General features: G+C 42.5%; 1 protein-coding gene across 1 annotated transcript; it reads right to left on the minus strand.

The window, feature by feature from the left end:
• Nucleotides 1-3,497: 3,497 nt before the first annotated feature.
• gja10b (gap junction protein alpha 10 b) lies at nt 3,498-12,866 on the minus strand. The gene is made up of 2 exons (XM_017437727.3): nt 11,462-12,866; nt 3,498-4,485 (listed from the first exon to the last, which is right to left on the minus strand). Exons 1-2 carry the CDS (start codon nt 12,860-12,862, stop codon nt 4,447-4,449), a joined length of 1,440 nt encoding a protein of 479 aa, XP_017293216.1. The 5' UTR covers nt 12,863-12,866; the 3' UTR covers nt 3,498-4,446.
• Nucleotides 12,867-27,256: the final 14,390 nt, after the last annotated feature.

A 27,256-nucleotide genomic window follows, 5' to 3' on the forward strand; every position in this document is an offset into this window, starting at 1 on the left:
AGCTCAGAGGATGAAACAAAGACCACCCGCGGAGGGTGAGAAGGGAATTTTTTTTTTTTATATACATATATATATTGTGTTCTGTTCAGTCATGTAAGAAAAAGATAAATACTCTTTGGAGGTGAATTGTATGCCTTTTTTCATCCACATACTTTTTACCCCTTCTGTTCCTGTGTTCTGCTCTTCCCTATCAATGTCTCGAAGTAGGTGTGTACCATATGGCATACTATGTTAATAACAATCTAAATTTTGGTTGTAGTGTCTCCTTCCCTCCTAATAAAAATATTAAAACAAAAAAGATGGAGGTGTTTTGAGGGTTCATTTAGCATAGATGTTTCACCCTGGTCCTGTTGGAACGTTCTGATGGGGAAACCCACAGGGCTTTTCCTCTATAAACCGTATTTAAAAAGAAGACAAATTTCCAAATTCATTATATCATGTGCGTAGAGACTGGAGTTTCAAGATTTTAAACTGAGATGTTATGTAACCTAAAATCACATGCAGATTATGTCCCTTCTCGTCATTTTAGAGAGTAGTTAGAATCTTTGTTTCCCTGGCTCACAAATGAGAGTAAAGTCTTTTTGTTGTTGTTTGTTTTGTTGTCTTTTTTACTTTTTTTAGATTTACCCTGTCCTGGATGACTAAGAAGCTACACCAGCAAATTCTTTATTTAGGGTTTCTTTCCATTTTTGTTTATTGCTAAGGACATTGTTTATCATTTAAAAATGATTTTGTTTTTTGACAAGATACAATCAATCAACTTTTATTAAAGACACACAAATAAGTCCATATGAAAAATAAAAATAAAATGAAATAAAATAATGTAGAAGTAAAAAAAAACATTATTTACAGATAAATGACATAAGGCAATAATCACAAATACAGGTCACTGATTTACCTAAAGGCTACACCGCCAGTGGTTCCACAACCTGGACTTAAACCTGACTGAGCTTTGTGCAATATCTGTTATTATCAGGATAATGTTATTTGTAGAAGCATGTAATCTCCACATAAACCTATACATGAGGTTACGTAATACAGCATAAAAAGTGGGGACGCCAACATCAACAAATAACTGACTTGCACTCATCCATCTCGGCAACTTAAGTAGCATCCTCATTCCATCATTGTACGCCACTTTGAGTTTCTGTAAGCTGCTTTGCCTATACCGTCTCCATAAGTGAGCCGTATACAGAGGAGTACAGTATCCTTTAAAAAAAGAGTCACTTTTACTGAGACAGAACACATCCTAAACTTGCGTACAAGCATGTTGGCTTGTGCATACATTAGGCATCGTTGTATATGTCCATGTCATCAGCCAGATCATCAGTTATATAATGTCCCAGATATTTAACAGCAGCACACACTTTAAGAACAACACCAGTTAAGAAGAAATCAGGAAGTACCAACTTCTGATCCTCCTTCGTTTTTATAATCATAATGTTACTTTTCAGTGCATTATACATAATGTCATACTCCTGACCATATTGTGAGCAGGTCCTCAGTAGTTGTTGAAGACCAGCACTACAAGGGCTAAAAACAACCAAATCATCTGCATACATGGTGTGGTTAATTATGGTCCCACCAACAACACACCCAGTCCCACAGTTATGTAACCACTTTGATAAATCATCCATGTATACTTTAAAAAAAGAGGTTTAACCCCATTGCTAATTTTAAAAGGGGCTGACATACAATTGCCCCATCTTATATACATTAACTGATGAGCGCACCAAAAGGACAGAATTCTAACTACAGATCTGGGAACCCCTCTGTTATATAACTTAGAAAACAACTATACATGATTAATCCGATCAAAAGCCTTTGAAGCATCAATAAAACACATAAAAATAGTAGATTTGTGCCTATCATACAAATCTAAAATCTCTTTCAGATCAAAAACACACATATCAGTGTCATGTTTAGATTTAAATCTAAACTGATTATCTGAAGCAAGGAGAAAATGTTCTATCTCACTCAGTATAATCTTCTCTAGGACCTTGGATAGCACACTGGCTAAAGTTATGGGCCGATAATTATCCTTGTTATTTATCTTGCCAGCTTTATCTTTTATAATAGGCACTAATATAACAGCTAAAAGCGTATCAGGTAAAATACCATGGACTAAAAACCCAGAAAAACACAAAGCAAGCAAAGGAAATAGTTTTCTGCTTGAGAATTTTAAGTGTTCTGCAGACACCTCATCCATACCACAAGCCTTATCATTCTTTAGGCTCATGACTGCATTGTAAATTTCTTGAGCCGAAACTTTCACATCTTTGTCATAACTAACATTGTCCACTGTAAATGAGGAGCTTTTAAGACAGTTAAATAATTTATAATAATGTTTCTGTCACATCTGAGTAACTGCCCCTGCTCCATTTACACTACCATTTTTTGCTGGCAGACCTATATTATAATTATTAATTTTCTTTATTTCCTTCCAAAAATCATGTGTGCAATTATTTTGCATTTCCTTTGCAAGCAGATCTGATTTCAACATGTCCTCATTTTGTTTAATAAAGCGCAGGGCATATTTAAAATTGGCATTTGCTTGTTTCTTATACTCAAAAAGAAGACCATGCTTCTGTCTGCCTGCCTCAATCCAAGCCTTAAAGGCCCGCCTGGCCTCAGCATGAAGCTACTTCACATGCTCATTCCAGCCTAGTTTAGCTTTACGCAGTTTGGTCTTATGCAAGGCCATTCTGGAAACACGAAGAGACTCCACAATACTTTCATACAAGTTGCACAACTCTACACCATGTAGTGGATCTTTACAATTAATATCACTACATGCTATAGCATTCTTTGGTAGCACAATATTCCTTAGCAAAGTATCAGACTGAGTGAAATAGACCTCCAGATCTTTCTCGGACAGATTGGACCAATCAAATTTTTTAACACATACAATTTTAGTGGTGGTAAAATTACAAATCTTATTTTACTTTGTTTTGTTTGAGTGGACGTTTATATGTCCAAATAGGAGAATTCTTGTAGAAAAATAAGATTCACTGCAAAGAAACTGATATACTGAGATGTCCTCAATATGTCACAAATTTGTCTTGTATAGTCCATATCTTCTCACAGTTCAATGTTAGGTGATGCTAAGCTCTAAGTAATACAGTTTTCCGGTTATGACAAGATTAGTGGCGTTATGTCTGACTTATAAAATCTTGTTCAAATGAGCACTCAGTGGCAATCTGAATTTACAACAGATCCTGTTGCTGTGATTTGTCTCATTCTTGGGATGGTCTGTTTTACTTTTCTTCTGTAGTAAATTGTTAAAGGGGACCTATTATGCTTCCTTGGACAAGTCAGGATAGGTCTGTGGGCTATACAAAACATGTTCATTACATTTAATACACAAAATCATTCTCAGATATTGAGATTTCACCTGATCACTTCTGCCTGTTTTGAGCTCATTTCAGAATGAGCAGTTTTAGGGCTATGTCATTTTTATGCAATAAGCTGCTGTTGGCCACGGCCCCCAACACCCGACACCTCACTAATGCACTACATTTAAAAACATAAAAACTCACTGAAGGATTAAACACTGCATATCTGACGCACATTTATTTTGTTATTAATTCAAACTCTGAGGATTCTGACTTTGGGACAGGGACATCTAGCAGTTCTGAACCCACATTTGTCGAGTAGGAGAGCAGCAATAAGTGGGTCCGAAACCCGACTGGTAGCAAGTTAGGACAGGGACAATACAGACACATGTTCTATATCACAGTTGACAACAAAAAACTTCCCTTTTCCAGCAGACATTGTGCAGATGTAAAACCAGCAGAAATAATGTGATGGTCTTCCTGTAATGAAGTGGGTGGAGCTCCACTTGGGTTATTAGGTTAGGGGCTGAGCTTGGTTTGGGGTTGCTAGGTAACAAGGATTGTGACGCAACAACCCAGAAGTTTTTGAAACAGGTAGTTTGCAGACACTAGAAAACATTTACTTATTGCAAAAAAACTTGTTTGTTGGGACTTTTTGCACTTGAACTGTTTCTAGAATCAGTAGATACCGAAATGGAGGTACAAAAACATGCAAAAAGTGAATTTTGCATAATAGGTCCCCTTTAGAAAACAACAAGCTAGGTCTTCCTGTCTCCCAAACGTTTTTGCTATGTCAAAGCCAATATAAACAGCCATTTATGATTTGACATAAATATACCTTGGACAAACTTTAACAGGAAGGAGATAAAAACAAACCAGGTAAACGTAACCAGATGCTAAAAAAAGATAACGGAACAGTACACAAAACAAAGTGTCTGTTATGTTGAACTGTGTTAACTGTTCTACAGAGATTGCTAATGCACAAATAAAAAAGTTGTGAAATTGTTGCTGCTGATGAGAGACAGTATAAAATCCTCTTCATATTCAGATGTTTCAGTGTCTTGAAATCCACACATGCATCTGGCCTTGCTTCAGAGCAGTGGTTTTCAGTTTACTTTTTCATAATTGAAGACAGTTCAAGAATCATGCTCTGAAAGAAAAAGAAAGAAAAAGTGAAAATGTATTATTATTCAAATAACAGGAACAAATCACAGCAACTGAAAAGCTTTGGGGGGATTTTTTCATCCAATTGTTTCATATATTTATATGGTTTGAAGTTGCAACTATCTTAAGAGTTTTAAAATAGTACAACTGAACTGCTTTTCTTGTTACTAAATACATTTTACTGCTCACTCAAGGAGCTTTATTAATTCAGACTGTATGGTAAAGCTCCAAGCTGTAAGATAGAATCTCACTGGGCTGAGGCTCCAGGACTGCTTGATGGACAGCATTCAGAAGAGAGTTTCCTAAATTTATTTAATTGTTTGATGGGTTCTAAATTGAATATCTGTGCATGGGTCACAAAAGCTTTTTTTTTTGTTTGTTTGTTTTTGCTTTTTTTGCTTGTTATTTAAAAAATTGCATGACAAATTTTTCCTCACAATATTCAGTCATATCGAACTTGTTTCAAAACTTTCTCAATTTTTTTCCTTAGATATCAGAAAAATGGCATCAGACTCAGGTATCAGAAAAAAAGCGTCAGGTCTCAGAAAAAAGTGCCTCAGAGCAAAGCTTTCTGCAGGTGGCGCTGTTGTCAGAATTTTTTTCCCACAACTTTATTTATCTTCATTGTTACAAACACAAAAAGAAAGCAAACTTATGAGAACAAACACAAAAAATATTCAACAAAGAAAATGTATGTTTGACACAATTTCCATGAGAGTAATGTCTGTTGATAAAACTTTGAGAGTTTTACTGGAAATTTAGTGACAATAAAGTTGCAACTGGGAGGTGGCCAGAGGTGGGGACCTTTGCGATCTGATCCTTGGCTACAGAAGCTGGCTCTTGGAACGTGGAATGTTACCTCTCCAGTGGGGAAGGAGCCTGAGCTGGTGTGTGAGGTTGACAGGTTCCGGCTAGAAATAGTCTGGCTCACCTCAACACACGGCTCTGGCTCTGGAACCAGTCTCCTTGAGAGGGGTTGGACACTCTTTCACTCTGGAGTTGTCCCTGGTGGGAGGCGCCAAGCAGGAGTGGGCATACTTGTTGCCCCCCATCTAGGTGCCTATACGTTGGGGTTTACCCCGGTGAACAAGAGGGTAGCCTCCCTCCGCCTACATGGGGGTGGGGGGGTGGGGGGGGTGTCCTGACTTCTGTTTGCGCTTATGCGCCAAACAGCAGTTCAAATTACCCACCCTTTTTGCAGTCCTTGGAGGGGTTACTGGAGAGTGCCCCTCCTGGAGACTCCCTTGTTCTGCTGGGGGACTTCAATGCTCACATAGGCAGAGACAGTGAGACCTGGAGGGGTGTGGTTGGGAGGAATGGCCCCCTTCATCTGAACCCAATTGGTGTTCTGTTGTTGGACTTCTGTGCTCATCATGGATTGTCCATAACGAACACCATGTTCAAACATAAGGGTGTCCATATGTGCTCTTGGCACCAGGACACCCTAGGTCGCAGTTCAATGATCGACTTTGTTGTTGTTTCATCTGATCTGCGGCAGCATGTCTTGGAAACTCGGGTGAAGGGAGGGGCAGAGCTGTCAACTGACCACTTCCTGGTGGTGAGTTGGCTCCGATGGTGGGGGAGGATGCCGGTCAGACCTGGCAGGCCCAAACATATTGTGAGGGTCTGTTGAGAACGTCTGGCGGAGTCTCCTGTCAGGCGGAGCTTTAACTCCCACCTCCGGAAGAACTTCGAACATGTTCCGGAGGAGGTGAGGGATATTGAGCCCGAGTGGGCCATGTTCCATGCCTCCATTGTTGAGGCAGCTTATTGGAGCTGTGGCCGCAAGGTAGTTGGTGCCTGAAGCAGTTCCAGAAGCAGCTGATGGGTACCAGCAGTCCAAGCGGCATGCAGTTCGGCTGGTCACTGTAGCAAAAACTCAGGCATGGGAGGAGTTCGGAGAGGCCATGGAGAAAGACTTCTGCATGGCTTCGAGGCGATTCTGGTCCACCATACGGCGTCTCGGGAGGGGAAAGCAGTGTAGCACCAACACTGTTTATAGTGGGAGTGGTGTGCTGCTGACCTCAACTCGGGATGTTGTGTGTTGGTGGGCGGAACACTTCGAAGACCTTCTCAATCCCTCCAACACGTCTTTCATTGAGGAGGCGGAGCCTGGGGACTTTGGGTCGGGCTCTCCAATTTCCGGTGCTGAGGTCACTGAGGTGGTTAAAAAGCTCCTCGGTGGCAAGGCTCCGGGGGTGGATGAGATTCGCTCGGAGTTCCTTAAGGCTCTGGATGTTATAGAGTTGTGTTGGTTAACGCGACTCTGCAATATTGCATGGACATCGGGGGCAGTTCCCCTGGATTGGCAGACCGGGGTGGTGGTTCCCTTATTCAAAAAGGGGGACCAGAAAGTGTGTTCCAACAACAGAAGAATCACACTCTTTACCCTCCCTGGTAAGGTCTATTCGGGTGTTCTGGAGAGGAGGGTCCGTCCGATAGTCGAACCTCGGCTTCAGGAAGAGCAGTGTGGTTTTTGTCCTGGTTGTGGAACACTGGACCAGCTCTACATCCTCGGCAGGGTCCTTGAGGGTGCATGGGAGTTCACCCAACCAGTCTACATGTGTTGTGGACTTGGAGAAGGCGTTCGACCATGTCCCTCGGGGAATCCTGTGGGGGGTGCTCTGGGAGTATGGGGTACCGGGCCCTCTGATATGGGCTGTTAGGTCCCTAAATGACCGGTGTCAGAGCGTGGTCCGCATTGCCAGCAGTAAGTTAGATTTGACTCCGCCAAAGTTGCCCTTTGTCACTGATTCTGTTCATAACGTTTATAGACAGAATTTCTAGGCACAGCCAAGGTGTCGAGGTGCATCTGTTTTGGTGGCCTTAGGATTGCGTCTCTGTTTTTTGCAGATGATGTGGTCCTATTGGCTTCATCAGACTGTGATCTACAGCTCTCGCTGGAGCGGTTCGCAGCCAAGTGTGAAACGGCAGGGATGAGGATCAGTGCCTCCAAATCCGAGGCCATGGTCTTGAGTCAGAAAAGGGTAGAGTGCCTTCTCCGGGTCGGGGAAGATGTCCTGCCCCAAGTGGAGGAGTTTAAGTATCTCGGGGTCTTGTTCACGAATGAGGTAAAAATGGAGCGGGAGATTGACAGGCGGATTGGTGCAGCGTCTGCAGTGAAGCAGGCGCTGTACCGATCTGTCGTGGTGAAGAGAGAGCTGAGTCAAAAGGTGAAGCTCTCAATTTACAGGTCGATCTACGTTCCTACCCTCATCTATGGTGACGAGCTTTGGGTAGTGACCGAAAGAACAAGATCGCGAATACAAGCGGCTGAAATGAGTTTTCTCCGCAGGGTGTCTGGGCTCTCCCTTAGAGATAGGGTGAGAAGCTCGGTCATCCGGGAGGGACTCAGAGTAGAGGCTCCACTTCGAGAGGAGCCAGTTGAGGTGGCTCGGGCATCTGATGAGGATGCCTCCTGGACGCCTCCCTGGTGACGTGTTTCGGGCACGTCCCACTGGGAGGAGGCCCCGGGGAAGATCCAGGACACGCTGGAGGGACTATGTTTCTTGGCTGGCCTGGGAACGCCTTGGGATTCCCCCGGAGGAGCTGGCCCAAGAGGCTGGGGAGAGGGAAGTCTGGGTCTCCCTGCTTAGGCTGCTACCCCCGCGACCCGACCCCGGATAAGCGGAAGAGAATGGATGGATGGATGGATGGATGGATGGATGGATGGATGGATGGATGGATGGATGGATGGATGGATGGATGGATGGATGGAATACTGTCTCATCCTAAAGACATAGCAGAAGTCATCTCATCCTATTATGTGTCACTTTATGACTCAGAGGAGCTAGATAACAAAACAGAGAAGATTAAGAATCTACTGGGAAAAAATAAGTTCCAAAGTTAACTGAAAAGAATGCCAGGGCAATGAGAGATCCAATCATAAAAAAATTGAGGATGTCATAAAAAAATTTAAGGAACAATAAAGTACCAGGAGTAGATGGGTACCCCGGTGAATTTTATAAGCATTTTAAGAATGAGGTTATGCCCATCTTACAATGATTTTTTATTTTTTTAATTATGCCCCCCCCCCCTTCCGAAGTCCTGGTCAGAAGTAATAATATCTATTATTGCCAAAGAAGGCAATTTTTCTATATTTTCTGTGACAATCAATAACAAAATTCCAACATAATGGCAAGGCAAGGCGAGGCGAGGTGAGATACAAGGGACGAAGGACATGGAACAATTTAAGAACAATGAACCAGCAGGGTGGAGAAAGTGACTGGGTTTTAAACACTGAGCGTAATGAGGTGAAGTGGGCACAGGTGAGTGATAACAATTGCTGACAGGTGGAGATGGGCGTGGCAGACAAACAGGGGCAGACAGAGGATAAGTGGAGAATGATGACTGGCATGGCGAACATGAACACAACAAAACCCAAACCAAAAGGAGACCACAAAACAAACATCAAACACTAAGAAACAAACAAAACCGAATCCTGACAGTTTTTGCTAGGTCCTGATTGCTAATGCAAGAGCAAAATGATAATTTGCTAACTACTGTCAGCTCACCTTTTCCTGCAGCTTTATGCAGTGCTCTAAGTGGGCTAGTACTCTCTGGTACACAGTATAGACACTTCTAAATTTTCATCCTCACCGTCACCTTTTACAGTGTACCACCACCTCTCATAAGCCTGCCAGCACTCAACGTCAATAACTGTAAACTACATTGCCCACAGGACACTGGTTAAAGACAGGAAATCCCTACTTGATCTACACTGCCTCTGATTGGATCAAATATTGGCACAATTTTTAAAACTCGTTTGAAAACTTATTTTTACTCACCGGCCTTTAACCCAACTGAGACTTGATTTTACTTAATTTTTATTGGTATTGATTGTATCTGTTTCACTGTGTCGTTTTATTATGTTTAATATTGAAATTTTAATTCATTATTGTGTGTTTAGCCTTGTTATTTTATTTTTATGCTTATTTTATTTATTACTGATGTTCAGCACTTTGTTTCAGCTATGGCTGGTGTTAAAGCACTAAATAATGTATAATGTAGGGTCATACGTCAGAGTTTGGATAAATTTTGCATTATTGGCTTAATGCAAAAATGGACTGTTTCACCTAAACTAAACCACCAGTGTTTTGAGAAGAAACCCAGAGGCCTCTGTTGATCATATCAGACCAAAAGGAGCCACATACTAGGAAGTTCCCCTTCGAGGACCCATACAATAGCCATAAACTAATTACTGTTGTTGACTCTAAACAAGAGTTACACCCCCTTCCCAGACTTCTTAACTCCAAAGAGGAAATCAATGTGTCAATTGTACGACTTTGGAAGAAATTTACATTCTGAGAAGAGAATAACCAAAGACCTGGTTAAACTCAAGGAATAGATAACTCCATCGGTCTACGGACATCAAAGGAATGATCACATTCCTTTAGACCTGGAAAGAAAGTTGGCCTCTGCTCAGTATGGTTTGGACTGTATTATCAAATGTGAACTTTCTAATATGTTCAAAATAAGTTTCTGGACTGCAACCCTTATGTTGAAATGTGATATTGTGCTAACATTTTAGTTTTTTCCTCCTTTCTAGTTACAAGAGCAACCACAGGTTCTTATTTTAAAAAATTACAAGAGTCACACGTTTCATCTTTAATGTTTTTATATGTCTATGTTTTCTGTTTTGCTTTCATTCGTTTGCATATCAGACGTTTTTTGACCGTAATATGGTACATGTGTAAGTAAAACTCACTCAGTGCCTCCCATCAGGTTACCAGTGTATCAATATGCGTCTTACAGTGCTAATAATCATTATTCATTGAGTTCTAAAGGATCAGCTTCCTGTGAGAAGACTTAATTTAATCACTGATGGAGTTGGCTTCCCCTTTTGCTAATTAAATTTAATTTTGAGGCAGCAAAGAAATGCAAAGATCTAATCACGTTTAGTTTTCTCCTCTCTTCTTTTTTTCCTTTGTGCCTAAGTGTCAAAACTACCCCTCCGAAGAGTTACTGCTCATTGGCTAAATGACCATCGAAACTCCTGCCTTTTTTTGAGAACCGCGGCTCTGATAGGATTAAAATTCAAGTATGTGTGTGTGTGTGTGTGTGTGTGTGTGTGTGTGTGTGTGTGTATTGTATATACTCTGTGCTCAGACAAGAGGTTTGTTATTGTCAATAAAAGGTAAACCTGGTCAGATTCCAAAACTGGTTAAAATCTGCTTATCTTCAATTCAAACGTGTATTTCAGAAGAATAAATCAAAAATGTGGGGGCAGCTGGCAAGTGGGTACAAAGAGGGCCAAGGTGGGTATGATGTGGGTGGAGTCGTGCAATGAAATTATGTGCAAGACCTAGAATACATTTTTGTAATCCATGCACACAAAAATCAGCAGAGACTTTTAAAAACTGGCCACTCAAAGCACAGCCACGTGGCTCACTGATCTCTTGGTCACAAACCCTCAGAATTCAGTGAGACTGCAACTTAAAATTCATCTATTTCCTTGCTGTTTTAAATCAACAACTAGCCTAAACAGTCACAGACCAGTGAAATATTGGCTTTAGCTCTGGCTCATGTCAGGGCTTTCCTATTTCAACTATTCCATGCAGAGAGCATCTTAGACAGAAATTAACTCAATGCAAAACACTGGTGTTGGTTTTCATGAGGAGATGTGTTGAATTCATTCTAACTAAAAACTGAACATATGATACAATGTTGTTCCATTGCGTTTAGCCTAATATAAACCTAAACTTGATATTGAATGCTACAACTTAGACCAGTGGCGTCCAATTTTGGTCCTTGAGGTCCACTATCCTGCATGTTTCTCTTCTCCAACACACCTGATTCAAGAATTAAATTATCTCTTTAGCAAGTCCTTAAGTTCTGCAGAAGCCTCCTGATTCAAATCAGGTGTTTTGAAGCAGAGAAACATCTAAAGCATGCAGGACAGTGGCCACGTAGCGCCAGGACTGGACTCTGACTTAGATAGTTAGGTTGGACAATTTTCTCACCATGGACATCCTCCGCCCACTGGCTGGAGGAGGTGGAGTCATAACTGGACTCTCCCTTTGGTTCAGGTGCTGGGCCTCACTGTCTGTTCCACTCTGGGAGGCCTCACTGTCAGATGGACTGGCCAGCTTGGCCTCTGACAGTCCTCGTGACAGGAAGCTGCACTTTCTGGCTGAGGGGTAGTGGCTGCTCCCTGGAGAATCACTCATGTCACTGAGCTCCTTGTGGGTGCTCACTTTGCTCTGCTTCCTCTGTGGGTTCCTCAGGGTCGCTGGGATCTCTATGTGGCCGGCCATCAGCGTTTCTCGAGGTCCTGCAAAGCGTAGCTTGCTCAAACTCTGAGGTCCATTTGAATTGTCACTGCTGCATGAGGGCTTCCTATTGTCCAGAGAGAGATGGTGCTCAACTGACCCTAGCTGCTGCAAACTTTGGATGTCAGTTTGGCTTGTCCGGTATGTCTGTGTAAGATGCTGAGTTGAGCTATTCAAGCCTACCGCATTCACCAATTGATGAGGCAGAATGTCCCCATGAAGAAGCATGTGAGAATCGGGACTGGTAATATGTGTGAGCTGCATCACCTTTTGTGGTGAGGAGTTAGTTAGCAGACAAACCTGCTGAACCATAGAGTTCTTCTTTGACCTGCAAACACTATCATCATCTCCATACTTGTATCCGAACAAGCTCTGTTTGATCTTTTTCACGCCCAGATGAAAGATCTCTAGGAGGTTAAGGAACAAAGAAACTCCGGCAATAACAAGCATAAAAACCATAAAAACATTCTTCTCTGTTGGTCTTGACACAAAGCAATCTATACTGTTTGGGCAGGGTGACCTTTCACACTTATACAGGGGAGATAGTCCTATACCATAAAGAGCACACTGACCCACAATAAAACCCACCTCAACCACAGATCGGGTCAAGATATGAAAAACATAAGTGCGCAGCAAAGAACCTCGAAGCGGTGCTTTCCTGACTTTCTTCTGTTCATCCAGTTTTCTGAGTTCACGCTCAATTCTTTTATGGTCCTCTAGGTCAGGGTCTGTTCCCTCCAGCTCGGCTTTCAGGCAGGCTTTTTTCTTGTGTCTCTCTTTCTCCAGTGTCCTCAGGCGGTACAAGGCATGGCCCATGTAGACAAGTGAGGGCGAGGACACAAAAATGATTTGCAAGACCCAGTAACGAATGAGGGAGATTGGAAATGCCTGGTCATAGCAGACATTCTTGCAACCAGGTTGCTCTGTGTTGCAGACAAACTCGCTCTGCTCATCATCCCAGACATCTTCGGCTGCAACGCCAAGCACGAGCATTCGGAAAATAAAAAGGATGGTGAGCCAGATCTTTCCCACAATGGTGGAATGAATGTGAACTTCTTCTAAGATGCTGCCTAACAAGTTCCAATCCCCCATCTTCTTTCACAACATCAGCAGCTGTCAGTGAATGAAGAAATATTTGATCAGTTTATTCACAATTTGAATAGATAGGCAAAAAAAGTTGTACTTACATGTCTTCTATTGCCCTTGCCTGGTGTTTTTTATCATAATACTATTATAAAATAACAGAGCCATCTGTGCAACATCAGAGCTAATTTGTTGTCTCTTAAAGCCTGCTGAGATCTGACTGTGCATTGTAGCTGACACTATTTTCATTCTGCTGCAAACTAGGACTCCAGTTTGAACCTATTGATCCACCACATGAGCCTATAACACCCTGAGGTTAGTCTCACCCTGACACATTTATCAGGACACAAATCTGGAAATAGCACCAACCAAATATCAATACACAATGATGCACAACATTTTAGGTTTTATTCTATTTAAGGCCTACTGCAATATGGTCTAAATATTGTAGAAAGAGTTTTTCCCTTTTTTTCTGGACTTTTTACAGTTTTTGTCTAACTACATCAGATAGAAAGGATGTAGTGGAATATGAACACTGATGTTGTAGTCCTAGTTTTGTTGTGATGTCTTAATTGTTTATTGTTAATTCTATTTTCTTAATTTAGTTTTATTTTTGTAATAAAACCTTACAGACAAAATTTGGTTTCCTCGGTGTAAATATTATGATAAAGACTTCTCTGTGATTAACAAATTTCCTTCTTAAGCTGTTGATATATGATAAATGACAGCTTTAAGACTGAACTGCCCATTTGCTTTATTTAACTCAAATGTTGTCTGTTATGATAAAATATATTGTTTATTGATGTTTGATACACTCATGTAGCCTTTGGGATTGTGTTTGTCTTTTTATGGTGCTTGTGCAGACTTAGACAAAGGAAACGATCTGTGCATTTCTTCTCTGATGTGGAGAAGACAGATTGTGCAGGTGCGTGTCTCAGCAGTTGTATCTACTGGAGTTTTCCACATTTCTGAATCAGCCAGCTGCTTGTACACAAGTATGCATAAAAACTCTCCCCATTTTTTCACATGGGCAGTTCCTCTTCATTTCAAACTCAGGTCCTCTACCACAGCCCTGGAAACATGAGGGGTTCTGGGAACATGAGGGGTTCTGTTCAGTATCTTAGCTGTTCCCTGGACTGAGCTCTTCTGGACAGAGATCTCTGAGATTGTTCCTGGGATCTATTGAAACAACTCTTCTAGTTTTAGAGATCATAGCACAGAGCGCCCCTATGTTACACTCGCTTGGGACCGCTTCATTCATCACCGCTGCCTTCTTCTGTTGCTTGTCGATTACCACTTTGTCTATTTGGTTAGTAATTTACTGTGTGGCAGTCTGGATCTGAAAGTGTCAGGATTTGTGTTTTTCTGAGTTGTTTTTGTTGTCTTCTGTGTTTGAGTTTCATATTTAGTTTTGTATTTGATCTTTGCTTTTTGTTCTGATTCCTGTATTTCATGTTAATATATTTTTTTTTTCTGCTTGGCCTTCAGAGGAGTCGGACGCTTCTGCTCTTTCTCCCGAACCCGTCCCTCCCTTCCTGCTTTGCAAGCATTTTTTTTTCAAGCCTTTCTTCTACCTATCATCCGAATAACACAAGGAACTATGGATTTGGTCAACTGGTCTCTGAACGGAATCGACACTATTTTTTCCACGTTGAGATTGGAGCGAGGGGAACGCAGCTGTCCCAGTGGAATGGTGGCTGCCGGACGGGTTGCTGGTTCCTGGGGCTGGAACCTCATCTGTTTGGCTCCTCTTTCCATTGAAGATGTTGAAGATCTATACATATTTGGTTTTATGATAACTGGATTCCTGCTGTTTGGCTGTGGAGGTATCCTGGCTTATCGGAAATTGAAAGCGATCCTGACAGCAGTTCGGGCCTGTGAGAAGCTGTCAGGAACCATGGATGGCATCTCCCGTACTGGGAACACACAGACTCAGATGTTGGGGGAGATAAGTCGCAAACTGGACGTGATTCTGACGAGAATTGCTGTTCAGCAGCGTGCCCGTGAGGAGTAGATTACACCCTGGTGAAGTTCCAGACTGAGGGAGAGGCGAGGAGGACATGAAATTCGGATCATTCGGCTTTTTTTCTTCGTCCCCACAGAGACACAGTTAAGGACTCAAAAGCAACAGTTACCCCAGGTTGCTTGCTTCCAAAATAATTATGTTTATCTTTCGGATTCCCAGCTGTTTGACCGTGGTTATCGGCAGTAATCAAAACTTCCCGGGATGATACGTCATTAAAAGGCCTGACTCACCCACTCCCTCCCCGTATCATCCGTGGATGGACCAGCCGAAGGCCGAGGGGACGGTGACAGAGAACTGAACTCTGATGAACTGAGCTTGGATGATAACAGCTGGTTTTGGACTTTGAAGGCCTTGGATTGGTTCCAGCTCGGAGTATGATCCTGTAATATCACCGGCTCCGCTGCATCCTACCCCAGCACCATGTGTTTTTACCCAAGCCCCCCACCCTCCTGCCAACTTGCACTGAGCGAGCGGTTTTTTAAGCGTATGCTCCTGTGTTTCTGAGTAAACATAGGGTCAAAGTCTTTTTTTTTAGCTCATCCTTCCTATTGTGTCTTTCTCTTCCAAACTGCAAAAGGTAGCGCGAGTGTCTTGCGAATGACCTGAACTCCTGTTTAACCCATGTCTGTAACGTATGTCCTTCTCCTGAACAGCGTGTTCTTAACTGTAATTTCGTTCTGCACTGCATTTCTGATGTTGTGTGTGAATGACAATAAAGCTGATTCTGATTCTGATTCTGATATTATTGTATTGTCTTGCTCCTTGTGTTCCCTGTGCCACTATTCACCTGCCCTCAGCTCAGAAGTTTTCTGATCCGCCTGCCACACCCACCTCACCTGTTCCTCATCATATCCCGGCTGTAGCTTATCTCCCACTCACCCACAGTTCTTTAAAGCCATTCTCTTGTCACTCACTCCTCGCTGGTTCATTGCTATGGATGTTTGTTCCTGGATGTTTGTTCTAACCACAGCCAATACAGCTCCTTGAGTCTCCCTCCTTGTGTTCCACTGCAAGTTTTTTTGTTTGCTGCCACATCAGCCTTTTCTTTTTGCTTCGTATAATGAATCAGTTTGGGTTCCTTTCCCTCGAACGTGATAGAGAGTCTCACTATATCTTAGTACTGCCATTCTTCTCTACCTCTTGGTGGATTCTTCCATTTTGACAGTGGGACCTCCAGTCCACACTTAGCACAAATGCTCTTGTACACTATTCCAGCAACTTGGTGATGGCGTTCCATGTATGGTTTGCCTTCCTGCATCTTACATTGTGCTGTTGTCTTAGACCAGGGGGTGTCAAACTCCATTCCTCTTGGGTCCTGTCTGGTATGACAGACCATGGCCTCTATTCCTTTTGTATTGAGTGCCTGCTCTTGTACTACCATGATTAGTGCCTCTGTGCTGTCCTTCAGTCCAGCCCTTTCTAGCCACTGGTAGGATTTATTGATATCAGACACTTTCTCAGTCTGTTGGTGGTACATGTCATGCAGGGGCTCATTTCTCCATGATGGTTACACTTGTTTTTCCACTGCTGCATGAGACATTCACTTAGCAGTTCTTTATTGGGTACTTTCTTCTGGATGTAATCCAGGATGTTAGTTGTTTAGTCCTGATAATGGCTCTCATGCTTAATAGTCCTATACCTCCCTCATTTCTCTTAGTGTACAGTCTCAGGGTGCTGGACTTGAAGTGAAACTCTGCATTGTGAGGAGCTTTTGAGTTTTGATGTCAACAAGACATGAAAGTTGCTTCTATCTCCTCCTTTGGCAAAGATATTATACCAGAGGGTATCTGATGACCCCCTCTACAGAATTGCTAACTTAAAGTGGAGGGGTTTGAATACTCCTGTAACTAGATATAGTTGGGCTCACTTCTACGCACAACTAGGGCTCTGTACCCTAACTCCTGGAGAGAGGCTGAACTCTTTCCTACTCAGGAGTTGCTCAGGGAGAGAGGCTTTGGGCAGGTGTGGGGATACTCACAGCCCCTGGCTGAGTGCCTTGGTGTTGGGAGTTTTCCCGGTTGGCTTTCTGTGGCTTCAAGGTGCAGGAGGGATGGTTTTGACTGTTCTTTGTGCTTATGAGCCAAACAGCAGTTTGGATAACTCAGCCTTCATGTAGTCTCTAGGGGTGCCATCAGGGGATTCTGTTTTCTATTTTGCTCTTGTGGGGAAAAACAGCATCTGGAAAGTAGGTTGGGAAGAACAGCCTCCGTAATCTGAACTTGAACGGTGTACTGTTATTCAACTTCTGTGCTAGGCATGGGATGTCCATAACAAATATCATGTCTGAGCATATGGTGGTCCATAAGTGTACTTGGTACCAGGCCACCATTGGCCAAAGGTCGATGACCAATGTTGTGTTTCAGACCAGAGGCCGTATGTCTTGGACATTCAGGTAAAGAGAGGGGCATAGATGTCAACTAATCACAATCAGGTGGTGAGTTGGAATTGAGAAAATACATTTCTCAGCCACCCTGGGAAAGTTTACTCCAGGATGTTGGAAGCGAGGCTCCAACCAATTGTTGAGGACCAGTGTAGCTTTAGTCCTGGTCGTGGATTAGTGGATCAGTTTTTCATCCTTGCAGGATTGCTAAGAGGTTCACAAGCAGGGACGTGCGGTCAGGGGTCAGCAGTCATGACAAGAAAAAAAATGATAACATAAAATGAATATTAATATTTGTCCGCTGATCTTTATGTATGACTAATTTTCGAACATTTTTATAGTCAAAATCGCTGAGAGAGAGAGAGAGAGAGAGAGAGAGAGAGAGAGAGAGAGAGAGAGAGAGAGAGAGAGAGAGAGAGAGAGAGAGAGAGAGAGAGAGAGAGAGATTGAATAAGCTACCCTTTTGGGTTTATATATATTTGTAAATCTGACTCTAAAGGAGTCAGTGCCTCACCAACCATGAATCTCACCGTACGTCACTGGTCACAAGAGTTTGACTCTCCAGTCTACATATGCTGTGTGGATATGGAGTCACTGCCAACATTCATCTGGACTCCACTGTACTGGAGCTGGACAAGTGCAGCACTCAGCTGCCCTCTTCCTCTAGATCCCAAATTCATTGGATCTGTTGAGGGAGGAACAAAAGGTTTAAGTCCGTTGAAATAAATAACAGTCTCTTGACCCCCTTATGCTGACACTAATCTATACAGCACATCTGTCACCTTCTTAACCACTCTAAATGAGCCCTTATAACACCTTTGTAACTTGGGGCACACCCCACACTTCCTAGCCTTGTTCTGTACCCACACTTGATCTCCTTCAGAATAATACTTAAAGTTCACTCTGAAATCATGAGATATTCTCTGTTACTCTGAGGCTCTAGTTTGATGACGTTTCACTGACTCCACTACTGTAGACAATGTATCCTGAAACCTTAACACATCTACAAAAGAAAAAAATTCCCTGTTGTTTACATTTAACATTATGTCAACAGATAATACAATTTCCCACCCAAACAAAACTTTGTAGGGTATAACAGAGGTGCTGCCAACATTACATAAGGTAGAAGGTTATCCCAGTTTAGCTTGTGGTCCTCAATAAAAAAGGAGAAGATAGACAAAAATCTGATTAAACCTTTTGACCAGAGCAGCAGACTAAGGATGATGTGGTAATGTGTGAAACTTGTGAATATGCAGAAGCCTACATAACTCCTTAAGCAGAGTTGATTCAAAGTTTCAACCCTGATCTGAATGATGACTGCAAGTTGCCCCAAAACCACACACCCACTCTTCTGTCACAAGCTTAGCAATAGTTTTTGCCTTATAATTAGGAAGAAGAAAGGCTTCTATCCACTTTGAAAATTAGTCACCCACAACTAAAATATACTAGTTCTTCCTCTCCCTCTTGGGGGGGGCAAAATATCAACAGCAACATATTCAAAAGGCTGAGTTGTAATAGAGGGCTGCAAGGGTGCACATGGATACCCTCCTTGGTCCGAACATCTTTAAACCATCCTGGCCAACAAAGCAGATTTTTAACCTTCCCCTGCAATTTCTGTACTCCAAATGATGTCCAGTAGGAACATTATGTAATTGTCTAAAAACTTCAGATACCATATATTGAGACAACACAACTTGCACCCATGAGGCAGCTTTATAGTGTACTGGAGACTTACGCACATGCCTTGCCCCTTGTACTTCAAGCTGATCCCAGACAAGAGCAGCAACTCTTTATAATTCAAGGTCCTCAGGTATCAGACCAACACTAGACAGCTTTTTACACTTAATTATGTGTCACAACTCAGGATCATTCATTTGGGCCTGTGATAGTTTGTCCATCTCTGAAGTCTGACTAGTTTGCATGAAGGGTTCCTCCTGCACTAAACAAACTTGCTCAATTCTGCATGTCTGACTTTGCACAACAGTATCAGCAAATGGCTGTTTTTTCTTGATAGCAAATGGTAATCAGGAAAGTATATCTGCATTAGCATGCAGTTTCCTGGGGCAATGAACAATTTTATACTAAAGGTTAGCCAGCTGTTCAACTCATCTAATAAACTTTCCTTCCAACCCCTGAAAGTGTAATGAATAACACAAGGGATCCAAAATTTCAACCAAATAAGGAGAGCGTTTTACAGTGTCTATTTCAATGATAAATATGATCGGAATCAGAAAGCGAAGAATGGTACAGTCTGGTGGGTCTGAGGAGGGAGAGAGAGTGAGTTAGTGGCTATGAAAGGATTAATGAGTTTAACCAAACTCAAAAAAGAGGCCAACAACCTCTTCAGGATCACAGTGGAAGCTTTAAACCACTTGGTGTACTTCTTGGTGGGAGTCTGGATTCTGGAGGTCCACCAGAAAGAATTTGGCTCCTATCCTAGTTTGTCCTTAAGCAGCCAGCACACTATGTCAAAAAGATCTCATCTCCAGAGAGTTGACAGGGAACGGTTGGCAGGAGGCGTGACATCACAGAAAGGAGGAAGTTCAGAACCAACCTCAAACAGCGCTTGACTAATTTTGAATCTTCAGGTATTAATCCAGAGCTCAAAGAATTAGTCAAAAAACAGGCAGTGGTCATACACGGGAAAGCAGAACTGAGATTACTTATTCAATGGGCTGGCAAAACTTGTTGGTCGGGGCACAGAAAAACGGTTGATGTCCAGAAATCTGAGGCTCTGCAAATGTCCGGCGAGGACAAGGCCAAATGGAGAAATCCAGGGCACCGAACTGTGGTTGAGATGAGGAGAGCAATCAGGAACGGGAGAAAAACACTGGACATCTCCTTGCTTAAAGCTTTCTGTATTCTGGCAGAAAATGTATGATTGAAGGCGGCTTAAATACTACAGATGACAGATGAGCGGAATCTTGCTGATTGCAGCAGAGGTGGTGGGCGTGGCAGGAACGGGAGCAGACAGCCACAGATCATGACAGAAAGTTATGTAACCAATGGAGGAAATTGTGGTTAGTTCTCAAAACAAACTCTTTCCTTAACAAATAATGTTTAAAAAAAAACAAATAATGTTTAAAATGTCTTGTGAATGTGAAGCGTTTTAAAATGGTTGAAGTTCTTCTGGGTTTTCATAAGTATAGCCACAATGTTAATGATCAAGAGAAATGACTGTACAGACATAAATTATTCTTGAACAGTGAGACTTTATTCAAAATAACAGAGTCTGTGCCGAATCAAGACTTCTGGCCCAATCAGTGAAGTCCCCCGTGCCTCTTGGGGCTGCTTCTTTTTATAAACATTTACCACACCCAGCTGTAGAATACCACACACACACACACACAGCCAACTGGGATGGACTTTAACAGTATGGATTCAAGTACATTCAATTCCCTTTATGGTGATACGCTGTGGTCTTGAGCCATGCAACAGATAACTTTCCATATACTGTCATATGTCTGGGTTTTGGTTCTGTTATGATTCAGGTTTTTCTTGTATCTGCTTTATTGTCCTTGTCTTTGTATTATTTTGTCTTCTTTATACCTTGGTTCTGTTTTGTCACTATCCACCTGTCCTCTGCTCAGTAGTTTCTGGTTTCCTGTCACACCCATCTCCACCTGTGTGTAATTGTAATCACTCACCTGTTCCCACTTCTTCTGATTTCCCTCTGCTTTATAACCTGGTCTTCTTCTCCACCTCCCCGACGGTTCATTGTTGATTGTTTGTGTTCAGTTCAAGTCTTGTCTCTGGTCCCTCCTCGTTTTGCCTTGCCTTGTCTCGCCTTTGTCTACTGTTTGGATTTTTGTTATAGTTGTTTTGCTGCCACGCCAGCCCTTTGTTTTCTGTTTTGTTATTTAAATAAATTTTAGTTTCTTAGTAGTGAGTCTGCGCCCTGGGTTCATCTTGCCCTCCACCGTTTGACAGAATGAACCGGCCACACCTGAACCCTGCAGATGTCATCTACGGTGTTGCTCTCTCCACAGAGAAGACTCAGAATATTCTTTTGAAGTTGCGGAGAGAGCACCCGTTCTGTTTCATAGACGGACCCCGTTTTCCGTTTTCACGTCGTGGTCGCCGTCGGCTAAGGAGGACACTGACTGCAGCATCCATCACGCCTTTGTCGGCTGCTGCAGCCTTCACGTCTCCATTTGCCGCCATCACCGTCATGCACACGCCCAGTCTGGAGGAGGAAGAGGGGCGTGTTTCTTAGTTCTTGGGAACACGCTGGGCCATCAAGCCCCCTTCCTCTCGATGGTGCTCACCCAAGACTCCCAGGATTTCTGGTCACGACAGATTTCACGCCACCTACGGCAGCAGCAGTCTCCACATCTCCGGTGCCACTCTCAGCCACGCCACCAGCTCCGCTCTCAGCCACGCCACCAGCTCCGCTCTCAGCCACGCCACCAGCTCCGCTCTCAGCCACGCCACCAGCTCTGTCTGCAGAGCTCCCAGTGCCTCCAGTGCCGCTCCCGCGGTCTCGCCAGCCTCCAGTGCTGCTCCCGCGGTCTCGTCAGCCCCACGCCACCACAGCTTTGGCAGAGCCCTCGACCTATACCAAGTCTGCCGTGCCTACGAAGTCTGTGGTCTCGCCAGGCCGCTCCAGAGGGGGTCATGGGCAACGCCTCCCCGCTTGCCATGTCTTCAAAAGGGGTCGACAATGTCTCACCTCCCTCAGCTCCACCGGCGGGTCAGCCCGACACAACGTCTCAGCTCCTTTCCGCCGCCTCTGCTCCATGGGCGGGTCAGTCCGACGCCGCCGCCTCTGCTCCACGGGCGGGTCAGTCCGACACCGCCGCCACAGCTCCACCTCATAGTGTCTCAGTGAGGGTCGGCCGAGATGACGTCCCATCTCACAGTGTCTCAGTGGAGATCGGCAACCACAATGCACCACCGTCCTTGGTCTCGGTGGTTACTGCTGATGCCTCCGCCACAGCTCCACGGGCGGGTCTAGCCAACTCCGCCGCTCCACGGGCGGGTCAGCCCGACGCTGCCGCTGCTCCTTCGCCTCGCCTGCCTCACGGAGGATCCCGGACGACGTCTTCGCCTCGCTCTGCTCAGCCATGCCGAGGGTCGACGTCTCGCTCTGCTCAGCCACGCCGAGGGACCACGCCTGTCTGGTCCTTTGTCCACGCCCGCCTGGTCCACGCCCTCGCCCGCTTGGTCTTCGCCTGATGCGCCTAAGCTGCGGATGAGCCGCCCTCCTGAACTCTGGCTCTACACAGCGGAGGGCGTTTATGTTGCCCCTCAGAACTCCTGCTTCGCAGCGGATGGTGCTTAGGCAGCCTGCAAGAACTCTTGCCACGTCGTGGACGGTTCATGGGGCCGCCCACCGGAACTCTGCTCACGCCGCGGTCGGCCCACGAGCCGCCTGCAGGAACTCTGCTCACGCCGCGGTGAATTTACAAATGTCTCATTAAATCAAAATTTTCTTAAAACGTTGTACAAAAAAATTCTAATTTACACAGTAGAAGACTTTCTCCGCATCTATACTTACTAGAATTGCACTATCCCCTCTACTTTGTAGGTGGTCTATGATATGTAGAGTCCTTCTTATATTGTCCTGTGTTTGTCTTTCTTTGATAAAACCAGTCTGAATCTCATCAATCAAATCCTGCATCAGGTTTTCCATTCTTTTAGCTATGATGGAGGTAATCAGTTTGTTGTCCACATTCAGGACTGATACTGGTCTATAATTGTGGCAATATTCCTGGTCTTTACCTTCCTTTAAGATAACAGATATAATGGCTTCTTTCCAGGAAGGAGGAATCTTGCCAGTCCTGAGACTATAATTAAACGAGTCATATCGTAGTGGGGTTAATTTCTCTTAAAAGATTTTCTAAAAAGAAGCTCCCAGTCCATCTGACCCTGGTGATTTTCCTGTTTTAGTCCTGCCAATTGCCTTTGTTATCTCTTCGACTGTGATTTGAGAAGTCAATATTGCGTTTTGTTTTGTGCCTATTGCTGGCAAGTCTAATTTATCTAAAAAGTCATTCACTTCCTTTTCCCCTGCTGAAGACAGTTGCATATATAAATTTTTATAGTATTGCTCAAATATCTTTTGTATATCTTTTTGTTCATATAAAGTTTTATTAGTTAGTAGGTCTCTTATTTTATATATATTACTTAATGTTTGCTGTTTCTTAGTACGTTTAGCCAGATTTTTTTATAGCTTTGGGACCTTCCTCATAGTATGTTTGTTTAGTAAATCTAGCCTTCGTTTCCACTTCCTCCAATAAACTCTCATCCAATTGTTTCCTGATTTCTGTGATCGAATTAAATATTTCTGGGTCCTTTGTTTGTTTATGTTTCTACTCCAAATCCCTTAGTCTTTTATTTGCTTTTTGTATGTTTCTAATCCGTCTTTTTTCATAAATGTTGTGCAAGAAATTCTCTTCCCTCGTATGACTGTTTTTAGTGCATCCCATAGTATTAATGGGTCGACTTCACTGTTATCATTTTCCTCTCTATATCGAATTATTTCCTCTTTTACTTCATCAATTAATTTCTTGTTGTTTAATATTCCTTCATTTAGTCTCCACAAAGTATTTTTCCTTATACTGTTCAAGTGGATCGTAAGATAAATTGCACTGTGATCTGAAACATCTGTTACTCCTATCCTACATTCTTTCACTCTATGCAGCTCTTTCTTATTTATTAGTATACGTATAATCAATTCTGGAGCATGTGGTATTGAATAGTGGGTGTAATCCCGTTCTGAGCGGTGAAATTCTAAATCAATGTCATAACTTCCCTTATATGCTTCTGCCCAAAATGAACTGGAAAAAGATTTTCTGTATCCCAATTTCATGACCTTCTTTTGATAAATGTGTCTCCTGAAGGACGATGATCTGCACTTTTTCTTTTCTAAGTTTGGTCAAGACCTTATCTCTCTTCATAATATTGTTTAAACCATTAACATTTAACAACATCACTGTTATATCATTGGTCATTACTTATCCAACTTAGTTGAATTCACACCATCTTCACTGAAAAAACAAACTATTAACAAGAAATAAACTAACAAAAAGTCAAACTAAATGTGGGCCAAATTCCCAAGAGGCCCTATCCCCCTGCTGGTAAAGGTGGGGGGTTACCTTTCATGAACAAAGGGCCCCCTCTAGTGGTTTTCTGAAAACCCATTAAAAGTTTCCCCGACCTGCTAGGTAAGTCCAACAGTCACTTGTTTATTGATTCTCCCTGTCTTGTCTAAACTTTAGAGAAGTCTGTAGACTTTTCCCAAGCCTTGAGTTTTTGAAAGTTATTTATCTTGTTTTGTCTTCTGTACACCCACTAGTGTTCCTGTCGCTGCTTGCCTCCTACCTGCCTAAACCTACTTACCTGGAAGATCTGCTGCAGCAAACCTGGCCTGGAACCCGCTCCTCAAACCTGTGAACCTGTACACCTTGTAAATACTAACCTGCTGGATCAAGTCCTCTGCCTGTCTCACCTGGGAAACCTAGGACCGCACCTTCAAGCCTGCACCCTGTCACCTACAGTAAGCCTCCAGATCCACAACTCTGTTTCGTTATCTGCTGGCCCACAACCGATCCTTGGATTAACCTGCAACTATTCCCTCCTACAGATCCTGTTTTCCCCACCCCAGTCCTGACCACCAATAAACTCTCTTACCTTATATTTTGTCTCCTGGGTACTCATGTTTGGCTACATCAGAAATCGTGTCAAAAACCTGTGAATTCTCGCTTCACCTCGTCTTAATTTTGTGACGTCCTGTTTCATCTCCTTCTTGAAGTCCCGGATTTCTGCTGTGATGGCGTGTAGGCCCTCCAGCACGGCCTGGAGCTGCTTCGGCTCTAGCAATACCAAAGTTTGTCTATATTTCATCATTGACTAAATGTAACCTCATTTTTAGTAATCAAAATATTAAAGTTTGAATATATTTTATAGTTTGAACTGCATTACCATTTAGTATTTATACAAGCTTTAACTGTTTGCACCTTTGTGAGATCCCTTTAAATAAAACACGTTATAAAGCTGTAATGTGTTTAACAGAAATGAGCACAAACCATATTTTAAGGAATGTGCCAAACAGTGAACGCTCAGAGTCAGTTGCTGTGCGAACAGAGACAAATATTGGACATGACACGTGTAAATTGCGGGCCAGCTGTGGACCTTAGAACTCGCTGGCTGAATGGAATTGACCTTGGAGAAGTTACTGACTTGGCCTGACTTGGAGGACAACATTAATTTGGCTTTTTGGATTCACCATTGAAATGTACCAGTGAGACCCTTAAGGCCGGCTTGAAATTATGGCGACAGTGTGACCTAAAAAAAATCCTGATATCTGAATCTGGCTCCACTGACTCGGCCTTGGAAGGCTGGCTATCTCAAAATTCTCCTGGATATTATGTAAACTCGATGCTCTTTTCCCCCAGGACACCTGCGGATCTGTGACAGCTAGGTCCGAAGTAGGGTTGCCAACCTTGAAAAATAAATAAGGGACACCTCATGGAAGGACTGGCCGACCCCATTACCTTCACCCCTACCAGCGTGATGATTCACCCCTCCCTCCCCTTCTGCTTTTCTTGCTCTGAAATAAACCTGAATTTAATTGAATGTATGTTTTTGAATATTAAAAATATGAACAGAACTGTAATTATTACACAAATTAATAATGTATTTTGAGTGCAAATAGAATTACCAGAGTAACATCTTTCTAAAAAAGAATGTATCCTTCTTAAACATTCTTCTGTTCATCTTAGCTTAAAACAGTAATAAATAACAAAAAATAAGAACATTTCTGTAATAATAAATTTGGTACAATCATAAAGTTTGTAGGAAATTTGTAAACAAACACATTGTGCCTCAAAGGCCATGACTTTGAAAGAACTTGTAAACTAATAGTGCAATGATATGGAATCAGTCTATTTCTTCCATTTGTATTTCTGTTGCGCTCGTGCAGCATTGAGGAGTTTGTTTTTCAGTGCCAAAAAGTAAAACTCTGAGCAGGACATTTCATAATTTAGACTGTAAATGAGCTCACTTCTTATTAGTTCAGAAGAACATTTGTTTTGAACATCAGTCCACTTATTTTTCATTAGAGAAAAAATCCTTTCCACAAATCCAGTGGAAGATAGTGATGCTGAGGACAAAGGATACAACAGCCTGGATTTTGGGGAGGTCAGCTGTCTGAAGAATTTGCATCCACCTCTCTGCTGTTCCCTTGGACTGCCACCTTTCCCTCTCCTGAGGTTCTGTGGTGAGGCGCTCTATTAGGATGTTTGCAGTCATGCGTTCCTTATAAAGGTAATCCATAGACATGCCTAACCTGCCAAAAGGAGTTAAAAGTGTTATGATCTCAGTTCAGTAGAAGCACATAGGTCATGTATAGTGGTAAATAAATGGGAACAAATATTTGTTTATTTTTAGAATTTTGCATCATATCCTACCTTTTAAAATTACTTTAATGTATATATATATATAAACTGTATAAATTTTAAAAAGATGTTTGTATACTATAAAGTAAGTTTGATTATGTATTTCTTTGTATATATCAATTGTATCCATCTGTATATAACTATCATTAATAAATCACTGGTAATTTTTTTGTTTTTTTACCTGCCAACTAGGTGAAGCCTTTCAGTGATCTTCTCCATGTCAACAAAGGATATTTTCCAAGATGCTAGAGCAGGGGTGCTCACACTTTTTCAGCATGCGAGCTACTTATAAAACAACCAAGTCAAAATGATCTACCTACTAAATACAAAAATGCAAAACATATAACCATTTTCAAATTTATTAAAGATTCTTTGTAAGTACAATGTATGTTGATGTACCTTGCATAACTGAATAAGCCAAAATTGCACAACACACATAATAAAAAATTATTTACATTTTTTGCAGTTACCCGAGTTTACTTTGATGATTTGCACTGAATTGAATCAGCTAGGGATGCATAGTCCAGACAGTAGCTGCTGACAGCCAGCCTCAAGCACATTTCCAAATGTTCATCAGTCATGGTGGAACGGTATAT

Source organism: Kryptolebias marmoratus, linkage group LG17 (assembly GCF_001649575.2).
Source record: "Kryptolebias marmoratus isolate JLee-2015 linkage group LG17, ASM164957v2, whole genome shotgun sequence".
NCBI lineage: Eukaryota > Metazoa > Chordata > Actinopteri > Cyprinodontiformes > Rivulidae > Kryptolebias > Kryptolebias marmoratus.